This window comes from Papio anubis, chromosome 1 (assembly GCF_008728515.1).
Source record: "Papio anubis isolate 15944 chromosome 1, Panubis1.0, whole genome shotgun sequence".
Taxonomy (NCBI): domain Eukaryota; kingdom Metazoa; phylum Chordata; class Mammalia; order Primates; family Cercopithecidae; genus Papio; species Papio anubis.
In genome coordinates, this window is record NC_044976.1 from 17,878,203 (window position 1) to 17,896,861 (window position 18,659).

The 18,659-nt window shown below is 56.7% G+C and overlaps 1 protein-coding gene across 3 annotated transcripts; it reads left to right on the top strand.

The window, feature by feature from the left end:
* Positions 1-1,142: 1,142 nt before the first annotated feature.
* On the top strand, positions 1,143-16,211 carry NBL1 (NBL1, DAN family BMP antagonist). Of its 3 annotated transcripts, none has more exons than XM_003891232.4 (4): positions 1,143-1,243; positions 12,788-12,976; positions 13,098-13,209; positions 14,634-16,211. In XM_003891232.4, exons 1-4 carry the CDS (start codon positions 1,158-1,160, stop codon positions 14,895-14,897), a joined length of 651 nt encoding a protein of 216 aa, XP_003891281.1. In that variant the 5' UTR covers positions 1,143-1,157; the 3' UTR covers positions 14,898-16,211. The 3 variants fall into 3 exon arrangements, with proteins under 3 accessions (XP_003891281.1, XP_003891280.1, XP_003891282.1); XM_003891231.4 differs by lacking the exon at positions 1,143-1,243 and adding an exon at positions 2,029-2,297; XM_003891233.5 differs by lacking the exon at positions 1,143-1,243 and adding an exon at positions 3,160-3,880.
* The last annotated feature ends 2,448 nt before the right edge of the window (positions 16,212-18,659 follow it).

Sequence of the window (18,659 nt, forward strand, 5' to 3'; positions counted from 1 at the left end):
TTTATTTATTTTTTGAGACAGAGTCTCACTCTGTCTCCAGGCTGGAGTGCAGTGGTGCAATCTCGGCTCACTGCAACCTCCACCTCTCAGATTCAAGTGATTCTCCTGCCTCAGCCTCCCGAGTAGCTGGGACTACAGGCGCATGCCACCACACCTGGCTGATTTTTGTATTTTTAGCAGGACAGGGTTTCACCATATTGGCCAGGCTGGTCTCAAACTCCTGACCTCAAGTGATCCACCTGCCTTGGCCTCTCAAAGTGCTGGGATTACAGGCATGAGCCACGGTGCCCAGTACTTTTAAAATAGAGACAATACTTACCTCATAGGTTTATTGTGAGAGTGGCAACAGCTTGCAGTGGGATGAGGCACATGGTAAGGTGCTCAATATGTGTGAACTATTATAACGGTCATAGTTACCATTAAGGGGAGACCTATCTGTGCTACATCAAACGGGGATAATAATTACTTTATTCGCTGGGCGTGGTGACTCACGCCTGTAATCCCAACACTTTGGGAGGCCGAGGCGGGTGGATCACTTGAGGCCAGGAGTTCGAGACCAGCCTGGGCAACATGGCAAAACCCCATCTCTACTAAAAATACAAAAACTGGCCGGGCGTGGTGGTGGGCACCTGGAATCCCAGCTACTCGGGAGGCTGAGAATTGCTGGAACCCAGGAGGCAGAGGTTGCAGTGAGCGGAGATCTCGCCATTGCATTTCAGCCAGGGTAACAACAACAAAACTCCGTCTCAAAATAATAATAATAATAATAATTATTATTATTATTCAATCATCTCACCTGGTCTGCCCATAAGCAATGAAGACACTGAAATAAACACATGATTCCTGCCCTCAAGGTCTAATGGAGGAAAGAGATGTACACAGCTATTCTAGAGGGAAACTGACATGAACAGAAGTTCTCATCCAGTGCTCCAGGATCACACTGGAGGAGGGAGATGCTCCCAGAGGGTCTTGGGAAGGCTTTCCAATCTGGTGCTGTTAGAATATTTGCCAGAGATGAAAGGAGGGGAAGGGAATTCCGGGTAGAGGGAAGGGCGCAGGAAACAGCTAGGAGGCACAGATGCAGGCTGGGTGTGGAGGGTGCGGGTAGGCTGGAGTACACCAGGGAGTTTCCAGCAGGCCACTAGGAGCCACCCAGGATGCTCGGCAACCTCATGAGTCAGACAAGCAGGGCTGCGTCTATCTGGAAGTTTCCAGCCAAGTTAGGTAAAACACATGGACACAGGTAACTATGCTGTAAAGCAAAATCCCCAAGTCCTACAATCGTGTCCCAGTGGTGTCCCTGGGCCACCACTTTCCAGGAGCAAAGTTATTTTCTTACCCCGTTGTTAAGCACACAGAGAAGGCACGGCCGCAATCCACCCAAGTGCCCACTGATCAGATAGGAACCCCCGAGGTGAGGCTGGAAGCTGGGGCCAGGCGCTCCACTCTTCTCAGGAGTCAGAGAAGTGAGTTCATTTGCTGGCTTTCTGGTTCCTAATAGTCCCTGGGGCTTTTCGGGATGCTTAGCCAAGTGTGTGGGGCCGAGAGCAACGCTAGGATAACACTGGGCAAGGTTGAGTGACCCAGGTTACCAACAGCACGGACTTGAACCGGGTCGCATACCGGAGCGGGCGAGATGGGGTGCACCGCAGAACCGCAGAGTGAGGAGGGACTCCTGCTGCCGGGACGCGGCAGGCTGGGGCGCCCCATTCTTGGGGCAAGTCTGCAATGCCCGGTGCCCACAAAAGGGACACATCTATCTTTGTCACCCCGAGGCCTGGCACGGCCTGACGGCCCAGGCTCGCGAAAAGTCGGGTGGAGAGGGTGGAAGCGCAGAGAAACCCGGGGAGGGCGCTTTAGAACGGGCCAGGGCGCCCGGCTGCGCTGCCCTGCTTCTCGGGCGCCGGCCAGGCGTCCCGGCCGCCCCACCACGCCGTCGGAGCGCGCCGAAGCCCAGCCCGGGGCGGGCGGGCGGGGAGAGGGCCCGGGGCCCCGGCCGCTGCGGCGCCCCCTCCTGCGCACCCGGAGGGAGAGGCCGCGCGCGCCCGCCCGCTCTTTCTGCGCGCGGCCCTCCCCGCTGCCCCCGCCCTCGCGCCCTGTTTGGAGGGAGCCACCCTGACGTCGGAGCCGCTCCCCCGCGCCGCGCGCCCGCCCGGGGCCGCAGACGGCGCGCAGCGCAGCCCAGCCGAGCGTCGCGGGGCCGCCCCCAGTCCTGCCGGCCGCCTCGCCGAGCCTCCTGGGGCGCCCGGGCCCGCGACCCCCGCACCCAGCTCCGCAGGACCCGGCGGGCGCGCGCGGTAAGTCCCGCCCGGGCCGGCACGCGGGCGCCCGGCTTCCAGAGGCTTCGGCCGCGGGGGCAGCGCCGCGCCCCCAGCCCGGAGCTCCGTCCCCCGGCGCGTCCGGCGGCCGCGGGCACCGGGTGGAGGCGCCGCCGCCGAGCCCGGGAGCCTAAGGGGACCTGGCGGACGCCTCCGGACGCCGGCGCTGGGGACGTGGGCGCGGCATGGGGTGGCCGGGGGGCACCGCCGTGCCCGGAGCCCGTCCCCAGACTCGCCCCGGGGTTCCGTTTCTCGATCGGAGTTTCCGCGACCAGGAGAGAGAGGGAGCGAGGGAGGGAGATGCGTGGCCGGGCGGGCCGGGCTCGCATGTCCCCCGGTCGTGCCCGGGCCTCGCCGCGCCTCTCGGCTCTGGACGTTTCCGCCTCCCGCGGCCCCCTCTGCTTCGGTCCCCACGTCCGTGTGTCTGTCCCTCCGTCGCTCCGTTTCCGCCGCTCACTTTCCCCGGGTCTGCCCGTCTCTTACCGTTCCCTGTCTGCCTCCGTGTTCGGCTGCCCGCGTTTGTGTCTCTGCCTCTCGCTTTTCTCTCCCTCTCTGTGTCTCTGCGCTGCCCTCTGTGAGGGTCTCGCCCTGTGTCTGCGCGTCTCCCTGACCCCCCGCCCTCCGATCCAGACAATCCCCCCAGTGTCGGAGGCTCGCCTTCCCCCAGCGGGGTTCACGAATAGTTTCCTAGACCGGGTGCGCCAAACCCTCCCCCTGCCTCCCGCCAGCCCCGAGGCCTGGCCCGGGTCATCTCCCTGGAATTGAGTCTGGGGCAGGGAGAGCCAGCCTTTCCGGGGGCTCAGTTTTCTTAAGAATTCCACCCCCGCGAGGCTGGCTGGACGACAGGCCCTGCTGCGGGCCACCTGCCCGGCCCGCTCCCAGGGCGGGGCGATTCTGATCTTTTACAAGCGGCGGCAGAAGGGGCAGCCACCCGCCTTGGCGTGGCCGGGGGTTGGCGGGCATCAAGGGAGAAGGCCATACTTCCAGGCTTTCGGAGGCCCTGGCTCCCCTAGCTGGACGCCACCAGCCTGTAACTAGGGGCACCCCAGGAAAACAGAGGTCAGGGCTGGAGGCCAAAGACCGGGCGCTGGCCGGGAAGCAATTTGTCAACAAGGAGCCCCTTACCCTTTGTTACTGCGGAATGGGGCCTCCCTAGACTCCCCCAGATGCTGGGACTGCTTGGGCGTGGTTTGCCTTGAGTTGGGGCCAAAGAAAAGGCGAGGCTGCAGCGTTTCCTCGGTGACCCTCACCCCTCTCCACCCACCCCTGCAAACTGGACCTCTCTCCTGGGCCTGTGTTTTGGAGGGGTGGACACGGGAGTAGGTGTTCTGCATCGGCCAGCGATATGGCCTCATTATTTTAAAGTGAAATTTCAGGCTGAGTTTAGCTGCTTCCCCCGACCCACAACCCCAAGGGTCGGAGGCTGCCGGAGCGGGCAGGGTTGTTGGTGAGGTCTGCAGTGGAACTTCTGCTGAGCAGATGTGCAGCCCGGCCCTGCAGCAGCTCATTAGCATGGATTTGTTTTGGAGACTGTTTTTGGTCTGCGGGCAGGAGGGTCTGCGGTAAGGAAGGCCTTGGCCTGGGTTGGGGGGCTGGCACAGAGGTGGCCAGGGCTGGAAGGTGCAGGCAGGCCTGGGTGACATGGGCTCGGCCCTGTGTGTCCGCCCCCTGGACAGTTGACTCATGCTCTCCCCAGTGCTGAAGGAAGGAAGGAAAAGCTACCCTGCCGTGAGACTGGGGTCGTGGAATCACAGTGGCCTTAAGCAGTATGCTGGAGCCAGGCTCCTTCCTGGGGGATCTGCTGAAATGGATGTTCCCAGGCCAGGCTGCCCATTTTACAGGTTGCAAACGTGAAGCTTAGGGAGGGGAAGCAAATGGTCAGTGACTCGAGCTGTAACCATTAGATTCTCCTGACTCCAGGCACACAGAGAGCCAATGTATGAGCTTTGGCCAGAACTCGTCCTCAAACCCCAGGGTGAGCCCAGTAAACCCAGTCGGGCTGACCAGAGCTGGGGCTTGACCTGGGTGAGCAGGGAGCCCCAGGCCTGACACTGCCTTGCCCCTTCACAGAGCAATATTTTCAGTTGCACCATTCAAGGAAGTCCCTGTGCTCATTCCAAAACCTGGAGCGATCGCCCCGCCCTTGCCAAGCCCCAAGCCTAGGGCTGCAGCCCAGCCGCCCTCCACACCCTCTGCGCCCAGCAGCACACTCAGCCTGGCGGTGGGGCACAGCCTGTTTTCTTGAAGTTGGATTTTGGAGGAGGCTGGTGTCTCCACGACCCTGTCTTAGAGTCTGAGTGGGATCTTCCTCCCAGTTCCCACCCTGGCAGGGAATCATGTTGGGCGGCCCTTGACAGTTTCTAAAATTCATTCCCAGCTGTCATCCCACTTGCTTGAGTTTCACCTCAAGGTTTTCCCTAAATCCAGGCTCACTGCGGCAGATACAGCCCAGACTGAAATAGCCTCAGGACCTGCCCAGGGTCCTGTGGGATCGAGGGGCAGAAGGAAGTAGGCAGAAGCCAGGGAGGAGGCCCAAGGTAGCACTGAAAGTGACATGACTGAGGAATTAACTCTGATGGGTGATCTCTCCAGAGGTTTCCATGTATTCTTCAGTTTAATTCTTACAGCTGTCTGTGAGCTGGATATTAGCACTATCCCCACTTTGCAGATGAGGAAACTGAGGTACAGAAAGGTTAAAATGGGACCAAGTGATCCCAGTGCTTTGGGAGGCTGAAGTGGGAGTTCAAGACCAGCCTGGTCAACAAAGGGAGACCTCGTCTCTCCAAAAACTTAGCTGGGCATGGTGGTGTATGCCTGTAGTACCAGCTACTCGGGAGGTTGAGGTGGGAGGATCGCTTGAGCCCCAGAGTTTGAGGCTGCCATGAACTATGATTGTGCCACCACACTCCAGCCTGGGCAACAGAGTGAGATCCTGTTACAAACAAGAACATGAAAATAAAAAGAGAAAGACTGGAATGACTGAACTACGATTTGAACTCAAGTCTGTCATAACTGTGGAGAATGGAGGAGAAGAGCCAGACCCTACCCTTAGTGAGTGTGGGGGCAGAGGAAAGGTGGGAGAGGCAGGGGAGGGTGAGCATCTGGTTTGATAGCCACAAACACTACATGCTCGTTGTGCGTGCGGACTGCGGTGTCACCTGAATGCTGAGCCCACAGGTAGAAACGTCCATCCCCATCAGCTGGGGCCAAGTGTGGGAAGGTTCCCAGAGGAGGTTCTGGAAGCAGGAGGTGAAGATGGGGAGGGAGAGCCCCGCCTTTCCACTGAGGATTCATCAGCCCTGCCCTCCATGGCTCTGCACCGAGTGGTTGCTGGAACCGGTAACAGGAAAGGCCTGGGGTGTGTGTGTGCGTGTGTGTGTGGTTGGGTGCGTGTGGTGTGTGTGTGCGTGTGTGTGTGGTGTGGGGTGTATGTGTGGGGTGTGTGTGCGTGTGTGTGTGGTTGTGTGTGCGTGTGTGGTGTGTGTGTGTGTGTGTGTGGTGGGTGTGTGTGGGGGGGTGTATGTGTGCGTGTGCTTGTGTGGATGTGCATTTTCTTGTGCGTAGATAGGCACGCTTATATATGTGTGTGTGTGTGTGCGTGCTTTGTTCTTAGGGGGTGCAGGTGGTTTGGGGTATGCCTGCTTTTGTGTGTGTGTGGGTCTGGGGTGAGTGGATACACTCTACCTTGAAAATCCTGGTATATCTGGCCTTGAGTGACCCTGAATATTCAGGCTTAATCCAGAAGAGGAATTGGGGAGGATGGTTCACTTGTTATACCAAAGCCAATCCGCTCTACAAAGGGTTTCGTGGTGGTCGGGAGTCAGGAAGGGGCTGGTGTTTCTTGAAATCTAGGCCGCGCCCGTGTATTTAGGATGCATTTAGGATGCCTTGCCAGGTGCTAGAATCCAGGCGGCGGTGGGGCTCGGGGTCCCCAGCAGCAGTGCTGTTAATCGAAGCCTCTTTCCTGGGGACTGGGAGGCCTTTGCTCCTGGTCCGGCTGGGCTTCAGAGTCCCGTGGGGAGCACATTCAGGTGCCCAGGCCATGCCTCGTACCTGGGGGGTCATACAAGGAGGGCCGGGCCCTGGCATCTCAGTTTTGGCGGGCATCTCAGGAAATAGGCTTCACAGGCCTGACCCCCAAGCTCGCCTTCCTGGGGGACCCTCTGGACCGGGGCTTCCAGGAAAGCAACCAGGGCAGGGCTACTGTGTTTGTTCCTGCTCTTCCCCGGAGTGGGAGCTATGGGTGGGTCACTTCCTTGACCTGTGCCTCAGTTTCCACAGTGCCAAAATGGGTCTGCTGGTGTCACCTCCCAGGGAATTTCCTTTCTGTGTGGGCAGCAGCTCAGAATGTACCAGGCATTGGCAGGGGGCCGCTGAGGAAGTGGAGGGCTTGGATTTGGGAGTGGTGGGTGGGTGGGGTTGGGAAGAGGACACTCACCTGTGCTAAGGACACCTCCTTTACAGCCTCACAGCGCCCCCGTGAGGAAGGATAGTGTCACACACACCTTTACCTGGGCTGCAAGAGCCAGGGGCAGCCATGGCCACAAGACAGTTGGCTAGGGAGTCAGCAATGGGATTTGACCTCTGGTTTATGGAGCCCTCAAGCTTTCAGTCCAGGCCGTGGCTGAACGCTAGGGTGCTAACAGGAATGAGAGGCACAGTCGGCTGGGGCAATGGCAGGAGCTCCAGGCCTCATCCTAACTCCAGATTCCATCCTTTCTTGCTTCTTTCTCTTCGGTGAACCTTTTCACCTGCCAGGGTAGCCGGGGGTTGAACCTGCTACCATCCAGGTTCAAATCCCGGTTCTCCTGTTTACTAACAGTGAAAGCCCAAGCAGATTTCTTAGCCTCTCTGTGCCTCAGTTTCTTCATCTAAAAATGGAGGAAAGAATAGGATCAGGCGGTTATTGTAGGACAGAATAAATTAATATCCAGTCACACACCACATAATGATGAACCACATACACAGTGGTGCTGCCGTAAAATTATTATTATTATTTTGAGACGGAGTCTCACTCTGTCCCGCACGCTGGAGTGCAGTGGTGCAATCTCGGCTCACTGCAAGCTCTGCCTCCCGAGTTCAAGTGATTCTCCTGCCTCAGCCTCCTTAGTAGCTGGGACTACAGGCATGTGCCACCACACCCGGCTAGTTTTTGTATTTTTAGTAGAGATGGGGTTTCACCGTGTTGGCCAGGCTGGTCTCGAACTCCTGACCTCAAGTGACCACCTCAACCTCCCAAAATGTTGGGATTACAGGCGTGAGCCACTGCGCCTGGCCTCCCATAGGATTATAATACCGTATTTTTACTACACCTTTTCTTTCTTTTGTGATTGTGTAGTGGCACAATCCTGGTTCACTGCAGCCTCAACCCCCCAGGCCTGAGTGATCCTCTCACCTCAGCATCCCAAGTAGCTGGGACCATAGGCATGCACCACCACGCCTGGCTAAGTTTTAAATTTTTGTAGAGATGGGATTGCCTTGTGTTGCCCAGACTGGTCTCGAACTCCTGAGCCAAGCAATTCTCCAATCTTGGCCTCCCAAAGTGCTGAATACCTGATATAGCCTAGGTATGTAATAGACTAGACTATTCAGGTTTGAGTTCACTCTATGGTGTTCACAGAGCAACAAAATCACCTAATGGCACATTTCTCAGAGTGCATCCCTGTGGCTAAGTGATGCATGACTGTAGTTGCACTCTTATATTTAGTTCAAAATTCAGAACCTCTGCTTCCCTCCTGAGAGCCATCTCTGACTGCACCAACTCCAAACAACTGCCTCCTGTTTACCCACATCCCTGGACCTCCCCTCAGGGGACTGTCTGAGTGGGCATAGCGTCTGGGCCCCCAGCTCCCTGCCCTTACCCTTGCCTTTCTCCCCACGCTCCTAAAAGTGACCCCTGCCCTCCTAGAAGTGAGTGAGTGAGTGTGGAACTGCAGGGAGCTGAACGGCCCAGGGCAGGGCATTGCTTTGTCTGACTTGCTGGGGACCTTGGGACAGCCCCTTGCAGAGGAGGGAGAGACTTGGCCTGGGAGATCTCCAACTTTCCTTCCCGCCCTCGCTTTTGGGGAGTCCCATGACTTGCTGTGTGACCTTCAGGGTGGGAGGAAGGGTTGAGAATCTGGGTGAGGCTCTCAAGGCTCGGGAAGGAAAGTATGATTGCTGCTTTAAAAAAAAAAAGGATGAGTTGCTGCTTGAAGAAACAAAAATGCATAAACCAACAAAAAAGAAAACCTGCTAGCCAAGAGCCCACCCCACCTCTGCTGGAAAGCCCCCAGTGGGGGCAGCCTGGGCTCTTCAGGGCTGGGCAGGAGGGCGGGCGGAGGTAGGTGTGTCTGAAGGACGGCCATGTGTGGGAGAGGCTTCACCTGGCATCCTCGCTGCCTCCTGTTCCAGCCCAGTCTTGGCTCTGATGCTGGCCTAGCCTTTCCCATGATCCCCTGAGGGGAAGAGAGCTGACCTTAGTGGGTGCCTCCTAGGTGCTGAGTACCTTCATTTACTCCTCCCAGTTCTTTTCCAGGGAGGGCGCAATGCTGCCCATATTAGGGTTGAGAAAGGCGGGTTCTGAGGAGTGAACTTATTTCTGGGAGTCATACAGCTCCTAAGGGGAGGGGCTGCAGTTCAAACACTGGGGACTGCAGGCTCCACGCTTCCAGGGCGAGCCCCGGGAGAATGCTGGAGCTCCACGCTGCTGGCCCAGGGAGGCTGAGGCCCCAGCACCCTGTGGAGAGCCTGCCAGGGCCTGGTGGGTTGGGTTACAGCACCCCTCTGTGGGCACAGCTGGCCCTGTGATGACCTCAGCTGTGCACTGGAAAGGGTGGAAGGTAAGGAGGGGGCCTTCTGCCTCCGTTCGTCTCATTTCTCCTAACCTCTGCCCCAGCCTGACCCTGATAACCAGTTCCTGATCTCTGGGCCTGCAACCTCTTCCAAAAAGTCACCATTACCCCATCTCCCAGTAAGCCTCCATTAGCCTCCGCCCCAGTCTCAACACTCAGCTGCAGCCTGGTCCTGACCCACAGCCTCAGTTGTGACCTCTCCCAATTCCAACTCCAAGTGCTCACCGCAGCCTCCCTCCCTCTATCTGTTGCTCCCTCCCTCCCTCTCTCCCTCCCTCCCTCTCTCTCTCCCTCCCTCCCTCCCTTCCTTCCTGTTTTCTTTCCTGTCCTTTTTTTCCCTTTCCTTTTCGACAGGTTCTTGCTCTGTCACCCAGTCTGGAGTGCAGGGAGGGATGCAGTCATGGCTCACTGCAGCCTCAAGCTTCTGGTCTCAAGCCATCTTCCCGCCTCAGCCTCCCACATAGCTGGACTACAGGTGTGCACATCACAACACATAATTTGATAATAAAAAATGTGATATCACAATGTGATCATAAAAAAATATTTTATTTTATTTAGAGGCCAAGTCTTACTTTGCTTCCCAGGCTAGTCTTGAACTCCTGAGCTCAAGCGATCCTCCCGCTTTGGCCTCCGAAAGTGCTGTAATTACAGGGGTGAGCCACCATGCCTGGCCCAGGCTACTTTCATTACAACCCCAGTCTCAATTCCAAATCCACATCACTTCCTGCCCCAGCCACCTCCCTGGCCCCCTGTGACCTGTTGTTTCTGAGGAAGCAAGATGGGGTCAGATATAGGAGGACAAGAGTCCCTGGGCCTCTCCAAGGGTCTAGGGGGCCAGTCCAGCCCAGGGAGCCCTGGCCTTAAATGGACCTCCAGGACCCTTCAGGTGTGCTGTGGGCAGACCCTGACTCAGGAGTGAGGAAGCCTCCTGCATGCCAGGCTTGTTGAAAAATTCACTGGGTTGCCAGTTAGGGAGGAATCCATTCCGTTTTGTTAGGATGTGGTTGTACTGGAAACATGGGCTTTGTCAGTGAGACCGGAAATGCATGGGTGAGGGCCTGGATCATGACAGGAACTCATTTGGGAGGCGGCGGGGGCAGCCTGTCCGACCTCACTTCCAGCTGCCCTTCCTCCCCAGTGGGCTGGGAGTGGGGCTTATCCTGGCATTGGGGTCCCCTGAGATGGAGACCTGCAGGAGAGGGGCAGGAGCTGGGAGAACTTGCTGGATGGGGAGCAGAGTACCTGGAGGGGGTCACAGCCCTGCAGGAGCCCCGCTTAGCCAGCCCCCTTGAGACCTCTACTCCCCAGACACTTTATATAAAGTACTTGGCTCTGGGCTGGGCACAGTGGCTCACACCTGTACTCCCAGCACTTTGGGAGGCCAAAGTGGGCAGATCACTTGAGGTCAGGAGTTTGAGTCCAGCCTGGCCAACATGGTGAAACCCCATCTCTACTAAAAATACAAAAATTAGCCAGGTGTGGTGGTGAGTGCCTGTAATTCCAGCTACTCAGGAGGCTGAGGCAGGAGAATCACTTGAACCTGGGAGGCGGAGGTTGCAGTGAGCCGAGATCATGCCACGACACTTCAGCCTAGCGACAGAGTAAGACACCGTCTCAAAAAAATAGATAAGCAAGGCCAGGCGCAGTGGCTCATGCCTGTAATCCCAGCACTTTGGGAGGCCAAGGCGGGCAGATCATGAGGTCAAGAGATTAAGACCGTCCTGGCCAACACAGTGAAACCCCGTCTCTACTAAAAATACAAAAAATTAGCCAGGCATGGTGGCGGGCGTCAGTAGTCCCAGCTACATGGGAGGCTGAGGCAGGAGAATGGCATGAACCCGGGAGGTGGACCTTGCAGTGAGCCAAGATCATGCCACTGCACTCCAGCTTGGGCAACAGAGCAAGACTCCGTCTCAAAAAAAAAAAAGTAAATAAAAATAAAAAAATAAAGTACCTGTCTCTGCCATCTCCACGGCCCATGGTAGGATTGTCCTAAATGGGATGCCCAGTCCCAAGCCACCTGAGTCCTGGTGCTGGGCTTCTGTGGGGCCACAGGGACCAGGACCTGTCCCCTCTTCCTCCTGATTTAGCCTCACCCAGGCCCCTCTAGGGACTGTCCCAAGATAAAGAATCCCTGACTGAGGGCAGAGCTGCCTAGGAAGCCTAATCAAAATGCAGACTCCTACCCACCCTAGAACTTTTACTCCGCAAGTCCCTAGGGAATTCTGATCATTTGTCAGGTTTGGGAACCACTGGCCTGGGTCACTGCACTCATTTTACAGATGGCCGGGAAACAGGCCTGAGTGTCCCGGTCACCCAGCACGTGTGAACCCCATGCCCTTTCTCTGCTGTGCTGTCCTCCGAGGGTTTGGGGGCCTCCTTGAAGAAGGCACTACCTTCATCTCTGAACCTCTCTGAAGCCTCCCTGCCCCGTGCCTTTTGCATTGAGGGGCATGGGTGAAACTCACTGGGGTGAGTCGCCTGCAAGTGGAATCCTTTGACACAGACTGTCCTGCAGCGCCACCTTTTGGCAGATCATGGTATTGTTTTAGTATCTCGCTCCATCCTATAGCAGGGGAATTGCAAATGGCTAAGTGCTTAGCTTTGATTGGCTCCTGCTTGACTCGTGTTAAAGTGGAGCTGGGGGCAGTGATCTGTGTAGAGCCCTCGTGGATTCGAGTTTCTGGTGAGGCATCTTAGAAAGCAGTACTGTCTGGTTCAGGGTCAGTTTTTTTTTGCATGAGGTCTGGCCAGCCAAGGTGGCCCAGGAATTCACTGCAGGCCAGGTGCGGTGGCTCACGCCTGTAATCCCAGCACTTTGGAAGGCTGAGGCAGGAAGATGGCTTGAGCCCCAGGAGTTTGATAGTAGCCTGGGCAACATGGCGAAACCTGGTCTTTACAAAAATTAGCCGGGCGTGGTGGCAGACGCCTGTAGTCCCAGCAACTTGGGAGGCTCAGGTGGGAGGATCACCTGAGCCCAGGGAGGTCGAGGCTTCAGTGAGCCATAATCATGCCACTGCACATATTTTCTCAAAAAACAAAACCAAAAAGAAATCACAGCAACGTGAAAGTTAAGGCTAACTTTTCAAACATCAGAATCTGACAGCGGTTGCAGTGGCTTTCCAGGAGACGTGGTGTGCGGCCAGCCCCTCGAGGGCTGTGTGGACAATGTTTTGTGTGTTTTCCTTGATGGCCCACAGCAGCAAAGGGAGAAAGGGGGTGGTAATTTTTCAACACTGGACATGTGCTTGAACACTTCGTAACTGCAATCCTGCGCCAGGCAGTGGTACCATCTCCCCTTTTTAGATGAAGAAACTGAGGCACTGAGATAAAAAGTAACTTGCTCAAGGCAACATAGGAAGTTGTAAAACCAACACATATGGAATGTGTATTATCTGCTAGGCCCATTTAATATCTCATCTGACTTTACAGATATCCATCTGATGTAAGTACTACTCCCAGCTCCAATTGTGAGATTCAGAGGGGAGAAATAACTTGTCCAAAGTTGCACTTGGTTAGTAAGTGGGAGAGCTGGGATTGCGCCAAGGAGTCAGACACCAGAGTCCATGCTGTAACACCACTGCCCGGTCCCCTGCACCTTGCTGTGCCTCACCTGGCACCTGTGCTCTGTTCTAGGGCTCTGGAGGCCACGGGCATGATGCTTCAGGTCCTGATGGGGGCTGTCCTCCCTGCCATGCTACTGGCTGCCCCACCGCCCATCAACAAGCTGGCACTGTTCCCGGATAAGAGTGCCTGGTGCGAAGCCAAGAACATCACCCAGATTGTGGGTCACAGCGGCTGTGAGGCCAAGTCCATCCAGAACAGGTGGGACTCAAGGGATGGGTGGGGGGATGCGGACAGGGGCCCAAGAGGGAGGAAGAGGACCAGGGCTGCCCATCCCTGCCTCCCCGACAGTGACACGGGCATGTGACCTCTCCTCCCACAGGGCGTGCCTAGGACAGTGCTTCAGCTACAGCGTCCCCAACACCTTCCCGCAGTCCACAGAGTCCCTGGTTCACTGTGACTCCTGCATGCCAGCCCAGTCGATGTGGGAGATTGTGAGTACTGGCTGCCTGCGCCACCCAGTCTCAGCCTGGAGCCTGTCCCGGCCTTGGCCTTTCTCCCCAGGCTCCTGTATTCCAGCAGATGACCACAGGGGCTTAGCAAGTCCCCACTGTGTGCAGGGTGAAGGGCTTGTGCTGGGGATACAGACGTGGGCCTCCCCACAGGATGGCTCAGAGGTCTGACACCAACTTGTACAGGACAGGGATGTTCCCAGAGTTCCATTCTGATATCTCTCATGGGCTGAAGTCCTTTCAGGGACTTCCTGTTGTTATAGGATGAGACCAAAATCTTTGCCCTGTCCCGAGAAGCTGGCATGGCCTGGCTCAGTGGCCTTTCCAGCCTCCTCCTGCTTCCCGCCCTCCTTACTAGCTTGATGCTTAACACAGCCGCCTGCTTTCAGTTCCTCGCACCTGCTCCGTTCGCTCCTACCCCAGGGCCCTTGCACCTGTTCTTTTCCCTGCTTGGAACACCTTCTCTGTCCCCCTTCTCCAGTTCACTTCTATTCATTCTTCTGCCCTTGGCCCAAGCAGCGTTTCCTCAGGGCCCCTTTCCAGGCCCCCTGACTGGGGCCCACCCTGGTACCGTTGGCTCTCAGAGCACAGTGTGCCTCCGCTTCGAGCGCCTTTCACACCTGCAGTCTTCCACCTGCATCCGGGTGATTTTGACAGGTCTATTCCCCCCACTAGACTCTGATTTCCTTGAGGGAAATGTGTCTTTGTGTCCCCAGAGCTGGCACAGGGTAGGCGCTCTGTGGAAGGGAGGAAGGAAGAGAGGAAGGGAGGGAGAAGGAAAGAAGGTACTTAGATGGGTGACGATAGGGGCAGAGTAAGAGGTAGATGGGGTTCATGCAGGGCGAGCCTCAGCCGGGCTGGGCTTTGGGGTGGGGTTCTTTTGAGGAAGCAAAGTCTGAGTTCAGACCCAAAGGCACAGTTTGGGACAAGTGATAGGTGGGGTTTGGGGAACCTTCCAGGCAAAGGGAACAGCATGTGCAGAGTCCCTGAGGCAGAGCCCAAGCACAGGATTGGTAAGAGTGGCACAGGGTTGGGGTAGGGAGGCCAGCCAGCAGGCGGCACTGGAAGGTCCTGCGTGGCCTTAGTGAGGGGTCAGGGTTTGTCTCCAAGTGCAGGGGGATCCGGGCGGTGGGGGGTGGATTTTAGCAGGGGCAGACCACACTGGATTTCCCTGTGGCTGCTGGTGGGGAATGGGTGGGAAGGTGGCAGGACTGGATGTGAGGAGACGGCTCTGGTGGCTTGTGCAGGGGTTCAATTTCCCCCTCCCCATGGGACCCTGGCACTAACTAGGCATCACAGGTGGGCTCTGGGATTCTTGGTCCCATGAGGAAGTATTACCCTAGGGGCTTCCTCGCCTGCCCCAGGCCTTTGGAAACATGCCACCCCTTCTCTCTTGCCCTCTGCAGGTGACGCTGGAGTGCCCGGGCCACGAGGAGGTGCCCAGGGTGGACAAGCTGGTGGAGAAGATCCTGCACTGTAGCTGCCAGGCCTGCGGCAAGGAGCCTAGTCACGAGGGGCTGAGCGTCTACGTGCAGGGCGAGGACGGGCCGGGATCCCAGCCCGGCACCCACCCTCACCCCCATCCCCACCCCCACCCTGGCGGGCAGACCCCTGAGCCCGAGGAACCCCCAGGGGCCCCCCACATGGAGGAAGAGGGGGCTGAGGACTGAGGCCCCCCGACTCTTCCTCCCCTCTCATCCCCCTGTGGAATGCTGGGTCTCACTCTCTGGGAAGAGTCAGGGGAGAGGCTGAAGCCCCTCTTTGGCACTGGATGGACTTGGATACAGACTCGGACTTGGAATGCTGCCCGGTTGCCATGGAGATCTGAAGGGGAGGGGTTGGAGCCAAGCCGCACAATTTAATATATTCAAGAGTGGGGGGAGGAAGCAGAGGTCTTCAGGGTTCTTTATTTTGGGGGGGGTGGTCTCTTCCTGTCTGGCTTCTAGAGATGTGCCTGTGGGAGGGGGAGGAAGTTGGCTGAGCTGCTGAGTGCTGGGGGAGGCCATCCAAGATGGCATGAACCAGGCTAAGGTCCCTGGGGGTGCAGATGGTACTGCTGAGGTTCCGGGCTTAGGGTGAGCATCTTGCCAGCCTCAGGCTGGAGGGACGGGCTGGGCTAGAAAGACCACTGGCAGAAACAGGAGGCTCGGCCCCACAGGTTTCCCCAAGACCCCTCACCCCACTTCCCATCTCCAGGGAAGCGCCGCCCCAGTGGCACTGAAGTGACCCTCCCTCAGCGGAGGGGTTTGGGAGTCAGGCCTGGGCAGGACCCTGCTGACTCATGACACAGGAGCTGGGAGCCAGGCTCTCCGGGCCTTTCTCTGGCTTCCTTGGCTTGCCTGGTGGGGGAAGAGGAGGAGGGGAAGGAGGAAAGGGAAGAGTCTTCCAAGGCCAGAGGGAGGGGTATGACCCCCCAAGACCACCCCTGAAGATAAGCATCCCCTTCCTCTCCCTGTTAGAAATGTTAGCGCCCCCCACTGTCCCCCAAGTTCTAGGCCCCCCAAAAAGCTGCCAGAGCCAGCCGCCCTCTCCCAGGGATGCTCTTTCTAAATATGGATGGGTGTGGGAGGGAGGGGTTACCTCCCTTGCCCCAAGGTTCCAGAGGCCCTAGGTGGGATGGGCTCACTAAACCTCGGGGAACTCCAGGACGAGGAGGACATGGGACTCGCGTGGACAGCCAGGGTTCACTTGGGCTCTCTCTAGCTCCCCAGTTCTGCCTGCCTCCTCCCTCCCAGCTGCACTTTAACCGATAGGTGGGGACCTGGGGGGAGGCCAGGGCAGGCAGGCCATGAAGAGAGCCCCTCTGTGCCCAGCACTGCCTGCGTCTGCTCTTCAGTGCCCAGGGTGGCTGCCAGCCCACTGCCTCCTGCCTGGGGTGGCCCGGCCCTCCCGGCTGTTGCGACGCGGGCTTCTGGAGCTTGTCGCCATTGGACAATCTCCCTGACGGACCCTCAGTCTTCTCATGAATAAATTCCTTCAACGCCTGTGTTCTTCTCCTCACTGACTGGCTCTGCCGACCCAGGTTCTCCAGAAGTGCCGGCAGTGAAGGCCAGGGGTAGCAGGGCCTGGGCCCAGGCAGTGGGGTGCTGAGCAGACCTGCCTGGCCCCCAAGTGTCACCGCTGTCTCTGCATCCTTGTGGCCCTCTCCCTGGCTTGCTGTGTGTACCCCTGGCTCCTGATCCTCTGTCTCCCCAGCTTTCACCTCTTTCCTTGGGTGCCGGTTTCTAGCCTCGCATACACCTTGGGTGGGCCTCCAGAACGGGGCTTCATGGATTTTGGCCCCTCGTCTCCTGGGCTTGCCTCATGCCATGTCTTTTCACCCACACAGTGGCCCAGGATCAGCCCTTGCCTGGGCCTGGCCTGCCTGGCCCCCTGGGAGAAGGGGAAATGGTCAAAAGTATTGGTTACAAATTAATATATAAGGCTGGGCCCTGTGCTGGGTCCTTGCCCAGTCCGCACCACCGCCCAGCGATGTGGATGTTGTCCTCATTTTATAGATGAGGCATATAAAGAGCAGGCGCTAGTAAGTCATTTTCCCAGGGTCACGCAGTGAAGAAACGCCATCAGCAGGACTGGAACCCAGGCATCGGCTCATGGCCCACACCAAGTTTGGGCACAGCACCACTCATTTGGTCATTCAGCAAGTCCATAGTGGGACATTTCACCTTTGTTTTACAGACTGGGAAACAGGCTCTGGAAGCACAGGTGACTCACATAAGCTCACAGTTCCCTTGACTCCTGACCTCACATCACATCTGGACACTTAATGGCAGCACAGTCTTGGGCAGGACCTGCCTCCATCCTGTGTCTGGAACAAAGTTGGGTATGCATTCATAGATAAAGAAGTAAGGGTTGGGCACAGTGGCTTACGCCTATTATCCTAGCACTTTGGGAGGCTGAGGAAGGAGGATTGCCTGAGCAATAAAAAGTGATTCCCTGTCTCTATAAAACATCAAAAAATTAGGTGTGGTGGCACATGTCTGTAATCCCAGCTACATGGGAGGTTGAGGCGGGAGGATTCTTTGATCCCTGGAGGTCGAGGCCGCAATGAGTCATGTTCGTGTCACTGCACTCCAGTCTGGGTGATAAGTGAGAACCTGTCTTAAAAAAAAAAAAAAGGAGGAAAGGAAGGGGAAGGGGAACAGGAAGAAGGGAAAGGAAGGAAGAACAAAGAAACTTGTAAGGGTCTGTTGGAAATAAAGCAATAAAGCAGGAAGGTGGGTTGGCCTGGGTGCTGCAGCCTGGAATGCCAGAGTTCAGACTTCATTCCCTTTGTACTGAGGTGCCCTAGAGGTGTCTGTGCAAAGCTGGGTTTCAGGAGACTAAGCTAGGTTGGAGGAGGGAGATGCTGCGGCCATCAGGGGTGACTGCAAGGGTGTAGGCGGCAGAGGATGGGGCCAGTTATGTCAGGCAGTGGAGTTGGAGAGGCAGGGCCGTGAGAAGCGCTGCTGATTGGATGTGGGAGCCCAGCGAGAGGGAGTATCCGGGCTTGAGAGACGTCAATTGAGAAGCATCTTTTGGTGCGCCACCTTGCGGGGATGGAAGGAATTGCATACTGCATCCTCCCCCAATGAGGAGGGACTTAAAGTCTTTTTTTTTTTTTTTTTTTTTTTTTGAGACGGAGTCTGGCTGTGTTGCCAGGCTGGAGTGCAGTAGCGCGATCTGGGTTCACTGCAACCTCCGCCTTGTGGGTTCAAGTGATTCTCCTGCCTCAGCCTCACGAGTAGCTGGGACTACAAGCGCGCGCCACCATGCCCAGCTAATTTTTGTATTTTTAGTAGAGACGGGGTTTCACGGTGGTCTCGATATCTTGACCTCGTGATCTGCCCGCCTCGGCCTCCCAAAGTGCTGGGATTACAGGAGTGAGCCATCGTGCCCGGCCTGGGACTTAAAGTCTTTACAAGGGATTAACACTGATAGCGCAGATAGCAACGCAGGCCCCTCTCTTTCCACTTTGTTTGCCTGTATGGAGCCAGCTCTCAACTGGTTTCCTTCCTCTGCTCCAAGCCTCTGAGGAGACTGAGTCTGCTTGGGTTCATATCTTAGCTGGACCACTTCCTAACTATAGTCTTGAGCAAGTCACATAAGATCTCCGAGGCTCACTTTTCCTATGTGCAAAATGGGGAATAATGGTCACACCTACCTCACTCTTAGGGTCGCAGTGAGCATTACGTGAGTCAGTGCACATGTAGAGTTCGGGACATGCCTGGCTTTAGTAAGACCTCAATGGATGTCAGCTGTTATTATGATTGAGAATGAATAATTGGCCCAAGCTGCAGGGTGTTGCACTGATCGTTTTGTTCATTTATTCCTTCATTGAACAGATATTTATTGAGAGCCTAATATGTGCCAGAGCTCCAGCATGAACCAGACAGACAGATCCCTGCCTTCAGGGAGTTTACCCAGTTGTTCAGTGCCTTCTGGCACAGAGT